The following is a 10,034-nucleotide window of genomic DNA, read 5'->3' as shown; positions in this document are numbered from 1 at the left end:
GGGCCCATCTCAGAGGACAACCCCTGGAAATCCGGTGCCTTTCATCTGTACTGCTGGCCCCTTCAGCTCCTGGGACTTTAATGTCACCTGGATGAAGGGCAGAGATGAGCACCCAGCCTCAGCTCAGCACCTAGTGACTAACGACAAAGGCAACTATTCCGTCACCAGCAAGGTGTGGGTGACACTGGCCTGCCAAGATCACCTGCGAGGTCACCCACAGAGAGCTTGAAGAGCCCCTGTGGAAGACCATGAACCTGTCCCAAGTGCTCCAAGGTGGGTGGGCAGTAGATGTGTGTCTGTGTGTGTGTGTTGGGGGGATGTCATTTTCCCAACAATACTGCCTTCTAGAGTCTTCTGCCCAGAGCCCCAGTTCACAACAGGGAGCCCAGAATTCCTCATTGCCATAGCTGACCACACAGTGTGGCCAGGAAAGGCAGAGGTTTTACAGGCTGAACATGGGGGCTGAATCCTGGCCACACCACTCTACATGGGTGACCTTGGGTGAGTTACTTAACCTCTCTGTGCCTCAGACCCCCTCTTAGAATGCAAATAGAAATAAAACCGCCTTGTAGGTTTCAGGTGAGTATTAAATGTTTTAAGCACCCAGAACAGTACCTGGCCCCCAGTAAGTTGTTTACAAATGTTTGGCCCCAACCTTCCACTTATCATCCTTACAATCTTCTATTATCTTATGACCCGGCTGCAGTCTTCCATTTTCCAAACATCTTTGCTCTATTAATATTGTTATTATTTTTAAATTAGAAAAATGTCTTATTCATTCAGCCAGTAATGAATAGCTACTCTGTGCCAGGCACTGTTCTAGGGGCTGTGGATACAGCAATAAAATGAAATCCCTGTCCTTGTGAGCACCCTATTTTAGTCGTTCTTAACATTATATTTCATGAGATGAAATATTTCAAACATGCAAAGACTAATATACCAGACCCCTAGTTACCCCACCCATATTTAATGAACATTAACATTTCACTTTATTTGCCTTACATTAAGGACACAGAAAACATTATTTCTAAAAAACAAAAACAAACAAACAAACAAAAAAACATAACCAACGAGAATGTGAGAGGTCTCGTGGCAGGACCCTGGGAGTAGGAACAGGCTGGGCAGGCAGGAGTAACTTCAACAGATGCTTCTCGTTGTTCTAGTTGTCCCCGCCTTGAAGATCACCACCAAGACCTCGGGGATACACATCCACGTGCATCAGAGAGTGAATCTCACCTGCCACGTGAGCCACTTCTACCCCTCCCACCTGCGTCTCACCTGGATGGAGAACAGACACAAGGTGCAGATGGTGGAGTCCCCGCAGGTCACAAGAAACCCAGATGGGACCTATTCTTTGGAGCACACCTGGCAGGCAGAGGCCATGCTGGAGGGGAGCGAGTTTGCCTGCTGGGTGGTCCAGGATGAGCAGCCCCCAGTCCAGGCCAACATCACCCTGCCGGCCCAGGGGTCAAGGTCAGGGAAAGGTGGGTGTGGTCTCTTGCTGGGGCCCTCTGGGCGGCATTGCTTGGAGGGTCAGGCATAAAGACACCAACCATTAGCCTGTCGGGTGTAGGCAGTAGTAGGTCAGAGACTCAGGGCAGCACTGGATGAAGGTGAAGGAAGGGAGGATGCCCCGGGCTGGTGATAAAACTGAGCCATTCACCCCTAAATTCCCTCGCTCCCCCACACCCTCACCAAGAAGAAGGAGCAGGATTTCCCTTTCCCAATTCCATGTGCTCCTCAAATAGAAAGTTCTCCACCTTAACACCTGACTGCAGGAAATGGCAGAGATTATGAGCGGCTGGGTACCAAAGTCTCTTCCAGGAAGGCTTTTAATCAAGACTGGTTCCGCTGGAAGCTTCTGGGAGTCAATTTCATTTTATTTTTAAAGATTTTTATTTATTTGAGAGAGACAGTGAGCAAGATCAAGAGGACACACAAGCCAGGGAAGAGGCAGAGAAAGAGGGAGAAGCGGACTCCCCACTGACAGGGAGCCCAATGCGGGACTCGATCCCAGGACCTTGGGATCCTGCCCTGGGCTAAAGGCAGACACTTCACGAACTGAGCCACCCAGGCACCCCTCTGGGAGTAAGTTTTAAAGAGATGCCAAAATTCTTGACTCCCTTAGGTGGGAAACAGAGTGGGTGTGGAGCAAGATCCTCCTCTCTACTATTCAGTATTCTCTGCCTCTCTTTCTCTGTTCTTTTTCTCTCCTCCAATCCCCTCCTCGTATTCCTCCTTCTACCCTCCCTCCTCCCCATCCTAATCTTCCTCTCCTTTTCCCATCTCTCCCCCTTTTCGGCCACACATGACTTTGTCCACTAGGGGGAGCTGCATGCTAGCGGTTCAGACCCAGGAGCGCTCGCGGCTTTTCTGGGTCCAGCCTGGACCCCCTTGGGAGACCGAGTGACTGGCGGGCGGGGCGGGGGGAGGGATGTTGGGTGGGAAGAGAAGAGAGTATTGTGATTGGCCAGACCTGGGTGAGCCCAGCGCGGACTGACAGCTCTCCGGGCCCACAGGAAGTGGGGAAGGACCGCTCCCTCCAGCAGGTGTGAGCCACTGCGTCTGCGTGTGGGTGTCCGCGCCCACGCTGCTCCCAGCCAAGGATGGATGGAGGCGCGGCTGGCGAAACAGGACGTCTCCCTGGCAGGGGCTTCCACCCTGCATCCCATCTCCCCCCCCCCCCCCCCCCACAGATCGGACCTTGATCTGCCTGCTCTAGGAATTCGTGGGGGAATGATCCCACTGGCCATTCAGTTTCTCGGGTTCCTTTTTGTTTGTTGTCCAGCAGAAATAAGAGAACCGTTCACCCAGTGGGTTACACGGATCGGGGTGGAAAACTTCAAACTAGTCTCTTCTCTTCCGAAACGGTGTCTTTATTCTTTCTTACTCTCTTCTTCGCTGACTCACTGCGAGCTCTTTCCTTGTTGTCTCATCTTCCTTCCTTTTTGGGTGTTCGGGGCCTCTTCTGTATTGGGTGAGCGGACCTTCCTAGCTAGACCTCCCCAGTGTAGCCCGCAGACCGCTTCTTCAGCACCCTCACCTCCGGCCTCCTTTGGCCTTGGGCTGACACCTGCAGGGCACTTATGGTGTCCCAGGTGTGCTCGCATGGCTCGGCTGACATGCAGCCGAGGGCCCAGGGCCCAGACGTCTCAGAGGTCTGAGCTGGGGTCAGAAGGCTGGAAGTCTGTCTAGAAATTCAATGTGCTCTTTTGTATATTTGTCCCCGTTCCTTCTGGAGAATACAGACCTCAGGGTGATCTCACGTCTCCTCTCGAATCTCAGTCTTACACCCTCTATTTCTGGGATTGTCTTCTTCCTGAATGGCCCAGCTGTGGCACTTGGGCCCCTGGGGCCTCCTGCTGCTGGGCTCTGTCTGCTTTCCCATCTCCTCCGAGATGGGATCCTCACTCCTCTGAAGCAGACTCTGGATCTTGTGTTTGTAGGTGGCCAGACTCTGGAGGTAAGTTGGTGGGTGTCCCATCACAGGGCTGCCACCAGCCGTCTGTGCCCTCAGGCAAGGCGCTTCCTGTCCTGGGATCGGTTCTGCATCTCTGTCCTAACAGCTGTGGCACCTGCCTCATGGCACATTCCTTTCCTTGACCCCTGCTTGGGAACCGAACAAGGGGGCACACAAAGGGCACTGGGCCATGACTGTTTGCAGTCCCCAGGGTACACAGTCCAAAGCTGGGCTGAAGGAAGAAATGAACTAAAGTTCACTGATCATTATGGGACCAACTGTAGAAAAGTAGAGGCAGCCGTGATGTAACAGAAAGAGCCCTTGACCTGAAGTCATAACCCTTGGTTTAGAACGTGGGTTCTGTTTGCTGTGAGGCCCGTGGGAACATTACTAACCCTCTCTGAGCTGTTTCTTTCTCTAACATCAGAAATACGATTAACAACAATTTCTCAGATGGTTATTGTGAGTATAGGATGATGGTAGATCATTTATGGAGGGATCATTATGGGATCTCTATATTCTACTCTAGTTCCTTTACTTCATTTATTAACTCAGAATTAAGAATCATCCGCAGTTTGCAGATGGGGAAGCTGGGTCATCGAGAGCTAGGTTGCTCGGGCTCAGCCAGGGAAGGGGCTGGGAATGCAAACACCAGTTGAGGGTGACCCCAAAGCCCGTGCTCCTAACCTAGTCTCTGGGCCACCTGCTTTTTTATATGACCTGGGCTTTGAGTGTGGGGGGGATGTTCCCTTTTTGGGTATGGAGGACGGACCTGAGCCAAGACTGCAGACACAGACCCTGGGGCCAGACTGTCTGACTAAGAACCGTGGCTCTGCCACTGACTGACTACCTAGCCCGGTCTGGGCCTCGGGGTCTTCATCTGTGAAATGGAGATAGTAAGCGTCCCCACCTCCTAGGGTTGCAGTGATAACCTGGTGAGTCAGAGCTGGGCAGCAGAGTCTGGCGATGTGGGTGTTTGCTGGGAGTCAGCAGTGACTATGCTGTCATTGCCTGGCTGCTGATGTTGGCTTCAGAATCCAACTCCCATCAGAAGTAACCTTTACACCTTATGGGGGAGGAAGCCATGGGGCTGCTCAGGGAGCCGCCGGCATCTGGACACCTCCCTGCCTCTCACGGGAGGGCTCTCTCCCTGCAGGCCGGAGCATCCACACTTCCTCCTTGCAAGGCCCCCTCCAGCGATCAGAGCCGGGCACAAGCATCCAGCTGACCTACATGTCCTCCGGCTTCCCCTCACGTCACGTGACTGTGACCTGGTTGAAGAAGAACCGAGAGCTCCCCAAGCAGCGGACCCATGTCCACGCCAGCGGAGACACATACAACGTGACCAGCAGAGTACTTGTCCCGCTGCTGGCTGACGACGTGCTCTCCGTGGTCCAGTGCCACGTCAATCACAAGTCCATGCTGGTGTTCCAGAAAAACATCAGCCTGGACCAGTACCTCCTTGGTAAGGACATTTTCCCTGTTCAGGTGGGTCAGCCCAGAGCTGGGCCGTGCATGTCTCTGCCTCAGTTGCCTCCTCTGAAAATGGTACAGCTCTCACTTGGTTGTGGCAAGAATTCAGCAAACTAAGAATTGCCAAGTACATAACGCAGGCCTTGCTCATGCTAACCAATCGGGTAGCAGTTGCTCTGTAGCTACTCATTCTTGTTTGTCCTATCCACATCACCTCTCTGGACTCAGTTTCCTCACCTGTAAAATGGGGAACAGTATCTTCTGGGAATTTTGTGTTTTTATTATTGTTTTATATGAAGAGCATGTCAAAGTCTTTTCTTTTTTTATCTGATATTTTTGTTGTGCTTGGTTTTCCTAGCCTGGATGAATGCTTGATAGGTCTGTAAATTCAGTGAGGTCATATGTATCATGCCTAGAAGGAATTATAGCAATCATCCCATTGTTTATCACAACTCTAAAGCCCAGAGAAGGCAAGTGAGTGGTCCAAGGTTGTACAGCAGGAAAATTAATTCCTTAAATATTTATAGGACCTTAAAGTCTATAAAATAGTTTCCTCAATATTTTTTTCTATTATCATGGCAATAAAGGCATCATGTCACATGAATAAAAATACTGGTATTAACACCTCAAATGAGCTTAGCACACAGTTAGTAAAGCACATGCGTGTGAGCTGATTTATTTAATGTGTGCCACTGACCTATACTGTTTGTCCCACTGGTGATTTACACAAGGAAACTCAGATTCGAAGAGGTAGTCTGCCCCAGGTTGTAAAGCTGGTGAGTGAGAGACCTTTTGCATGAATTCAGTCTTCTAACTGCTTTTTACCATCGTGGGATCACCTGCTTCAGTGTCTTTGAGTATAAAGCAGGAAAATGATCATTCAGGGGCATTTATTATATAATTTCCCGGAGTTGGGACAAGCATATAGAAAAGCAAAAATCATAGAAAATACAAATATTCACAAATGAATTAATTACTTATAAAATTAACCCCAATCAAACCCCTCCCTGCTTAATATCCCTGCATCTCTGCTGGGTTTCCCATCACGGAAATGCCCCTGTGGGTGTCTCTGTCTGGGTTCCCCTGAAAGCAGAACCTCAAACAAGGACTGGGTGCATGTGTTTGGGAAATGATCCACAGAGGCACGGAGGTTGGGATAAGGAATGGGGAATGTTGGACAGGGAAAGCAGGACACCCAAGAAAGGGTGAGTTATTGAACGGGTGCCCTGGTGGACAACTGAGGCTCGGCACCGCTGGGACCCCCTCAGGAACTAGGTAGACTTCTCCTCAGAATGCTCATCCTCAGAACTAGGTAGACTACCCCTGAGTGGGGAAGGGAGCTGGGAATGTGCCCGCACCGTCTGGGTGGCATTTGGTGGTTATGGAGAAATCCCAAGGCAGCAGATCTGGGAAGTGTTGCGGGAGTTGCAGGAGGGAGAGGCACGTCCCAGCTCAGCTGCTCTGAGATCCGGAAGTGCGGGGGAGGGGGAGTGGAGCTCAGAAACCCACTGCTCTTGAACAGCATTGCTTTGATTGAAGTGGGGCCAGCCAGACACCACACTGTGAGGAAGAATCTGCATCCATTGCAAAGTGAAATCAGAGATCTTGCCAAAGTTGTGTTGCAAGAAGTTGATGCCGGTGATACAGGGGAACTGCTGGGATCACAGGCGAAGTCTTTGAGTGCTTCAAGGTAGAAAAGGAAGAAAAAGATTCATGATGCTCATGATTCCGTGGACATCATTGGAGGACAAGTGTCCTCAAAAGAGGACACTTGGATTTAAAGAGGTCCTGGTGAAAATTGATAGAATATTCAAAAGCTTTCAAATAATTTTTCCATTGCCTTTTAATGATGGTGCCGCGAATGTGGAATCTGTAGGTACCATATGGATTTGTTGGTACTGTCGTGTAAGGTTTTGGGAAAAATTATATCTACCTTCTTATACTCCCAACACTCATTCCTTCTAAGGGTTGGTGCATAGTTGTGGTTATTTATTACATTTAATTAAAATATAAATTAAAAAATTAGTTTTATCACTGAAATGTTTTTCAGGATGAAACTGCAACCCATTCTTCCTTGACAGTGTCTATGAAATTGGGGCCTGTTTTGTATGCGTTTCTTCTAAATGGCTTTTTGTTGTTTTCTTTTTTTTTTTTTAAGATTTTATTTATTTAACAGACAGAGATCACAAGTAGGCAGAGAGGCAGGCAGAGAGAGAGGAGGAAGCAGGCTCCCCACTGAGCAGAGAGCCTGATGCGGGGCTCAATCCCAGGACCCTGGGATCATGACCTGAGACGAGTGCAGAGGCCTTAACCCACTGAGCCACCCAGGCACCCCTGTTGTTTTCTGATACCAAGTAGCCTTCTGTGTTTAGCTCATTTGGTTTTGTGAGGATTCAAGGAGGCATCATATGTGCTGCCATTCCGTGTGTGGGAGCAGTGATCACTTGCTGTGCCTGGGTCTCTGTCCTCCCAGCACTGCCTGGACACCACACAGCCAGGAGAACTCCCTGGCAGCTAGAAGGGACATCTGAACCTCTCCCTCCTTTGAGCATCTTTCATGGCCCATAACCCTGGCCTAGGGGTACCTTATCCTGGCTTATCCTTCCTGGACATCACCCCAGTTCCGAGGCCGGAATATTCCCTCCTCAGAGTCCCCCTACCCTTTGCTTGGGAGTAATCCCTTCCCTGAAGGGGAAATGGTGAGTACAGATAAAGACCTTCTGGGGTGTTGGCCTGCCATGTCTACCCACCCATTAAGCAGCACTGACAGAATTTTATCAGGCTGGGTGGGTTGATCAGATGCCCTTTGTTCCTTCTATGGCTCAATGGAAGGAGTTTCTCTCCCCAAGACCAATGCAGGAAATGTCTTAACTAGGCCAGCGACACATTGATTAGACATTGGACAATTGCATAATTTAAGAATTTTGGAAACAGAGGGAAAGTGACTCAACACGCTCTTGAATTTGACTGTGATGTTAGTGCAAGACCTCAATCTGGACCTTCCTGCCCTTGGTTTAGGGTTAGACAGTACCATGCTGTGTGTTCATATGAATTCTATGGAAATACAAAACATTTTATAGTATCTAACACTTTCCATATTTTCCTCATTATGAATACACTCTACTGCACAGCTGGAAATCAGTTGAGAAGAATTACAGAAGTTTTTAGATCATAATTTCAGAAGCCAGGATCACAAACACATACAGTCTTAAAGTTGAGAAAATGATGGTAAAATATGCTATATCTCTTGTAATCCCAGCTTTGCCCCTTGTGACCCTGGGCAAGTTCCTGAACTTCTCCTTCCTTCCTGTGTAAAATCTCAGTGGCTTGGACTCATAACCATATAGAATCTGTGCATCTTCAAGTCTTATTATTATCAAGCCATAGAATGAGGCAGCTGACTTGTAGGTTCTTAAATAGAATTTAATGTTTATCTTTGCATCTTTTGTGGTGAAAGTGAAAAAAAAAACAGAGAGATGATTTGGATGACTTTCCTCAATCCCATCATTCTTTCATCCATGCATTCCTGTGCATGGATCCATGCATCAAACATGCATTCACTCAATGCACTCTCGGTCCTGCATTTACTCAGGCATGCACCTGTTACCAGGTCCTGAGTCCTCCTCTGGGGAAGGCCCTGGGCAAGTGACCCATCTTCAATGAGCTCCTGGGCTCCCACAGTGAGCCCTATAGTAATTGTCTGCTTTCTCTGGACTGTGTCAGTTCCCCCTACAGTGACAGCTTCCCAGGCTTCTTTCTCCTTGGACTTGGTGGCTATTACCGGCCACGTGCAGAGATTCTATCCGCAGAGCGTGCATCTCACCTGGACAGAGAACTGTCATACATTCAAGGGAGCCGAGCAACTTACATCCAAGCAGAATAGCAATGGGACCTACACCTTGGAAAGCTCGCATTTAGTGAATGTGTCGGGGCAGGAGTCTGAGTGGGTCCTCACCTGTAAGGTGCAGCATGAGGCACAACCTCCCATCCAGGCCAACCTCATACTGTCCAGAGCAGCCCATGGCACATACAAGCCCATGGAAAGCTTAGGTAAGCTCACCTCTACTGCTCAAAGCTACTGGGTCACCTTTGTCTAGTAAGTGGAGTGAGGTCTTTAAACTCACAGAGCACCATTTGTTGTCTCCTTCTGCCCATTGGTACTTAGGTCCACAGATGCCTGTCCTTATCTTTGTGGCTTTCCTTCTGGGCTTCAAGGTGCTGCTGGTGATGAGTTTCATAGTCACGTACATCTGCATGCAGCAGAACTTGTAACAGGTGAGTTGGAAGTAGACGTTAGTACATAGAGAGTGAGGTCATGTCATGGTCGTGGGCTGGCCACAGTGGTCCAAGGTGAGCCCATTATTTCACACAGCCTCAAGAAAAGGTTGAGAACACTGCTGTTTTCTCTAAATGTCTGAGCGAGATCTCAGAAGCTTCCAGCTCTCATACATCCTGCAGTGGCCTGGAGTTTGAAGGTTTTTCATTAAAGTCCCTTGGAATCCTGGGTGGGGGTCCAAGGTGTGAAGGTGGGATGAAGGTCAAAGCTTTCAGCTCCAAACTCCAGAGAGTGCCCCCATATACTATTTCATATATCAAATTTCATAGGAGCTATTTTTGGAATAAATAAGAAAAGTAATGCTAAATTTTACTAATGGAGGTGACAAAGGACTGGAAACTTTAACGAGTGGCAAAGATGATCGTGGGTGTGGGAGAGTTCAGAACTCAGACAGAGGGGCTGGGCTGCAGTGAGTAGGGGTAATTTTTCTGATTTGCACCATCAGTCTCATCTTGAGAGGGCCTGCCACATAGTACGTGCTCAAATTTTGCAATTATTAACATTTTGCCGTTATGATCCTCTGTTTCTTTTAAAAACACCGTTTTGAATTTGGTGTTTATTATTCTCAAATTTGATTTTATAATTTTATAACATACTATAAGTCCTTATGCAATGTTACTTTGCATATTTCAAATTTTATGTAAATGCTGTTATATGTATACAGTATTCTGGAACTTTCATACTTTTATGCTCAACACAGTTTGTGGGATTTTTCATGTTTCTGTACATAGCTCCATTTTGTCAGTTTTCCATGACTTTGTAGCT

General features: G+C 48.4%; 1 protein-coding gene across 1 annotated transcript; it reads left to right on the top strand.

Annotated features, from left to right (window-relative positions):
- Positions 1–246: 246 nt before the first annotated feature.
- Positions 247–9,205, top strand: LOC116868786 (signal-regulatory protein beta-1-like). Its single transcript, XM_032859425.1, has 5 exons — positions 247–273; positions 1,164–1,484; positions 4,617–4,925; positions 8,657–8,983; positions 9,099–9,205. Exons 1-5 carry the CDS (start codon positions 249–251, stop codon positions 9,203–9,205), a joined length of 1,089 nt encoding a protein of 362 aa, XP_032715316.1. The 5' UTR covers positions 247–248.
- Positions 9,206–10,034: the final 829 nt, after the last annotated feature.

This window comes from Lontra canadensis, unplaced genomic scaffold (assembly GCF_010015895.1).
Source record: "Lontra canadensis isolate GAN:19392208 unplaced genomic scaffold, GSC_riverotter_1.0 scaffold16, whole genome shotgun sequence".
Lineage (NCBI taxonomy): Eukaryota > Metazoa > Chordata > Mammalia > Carnivora > Mustelidae > Lontra > Lontra canadensis.
The sequence above is the reverse complement of the archived record's forward strand: the minus strand, read 5'-3'. Positions and strand labels throughout refer to the sequence as shown.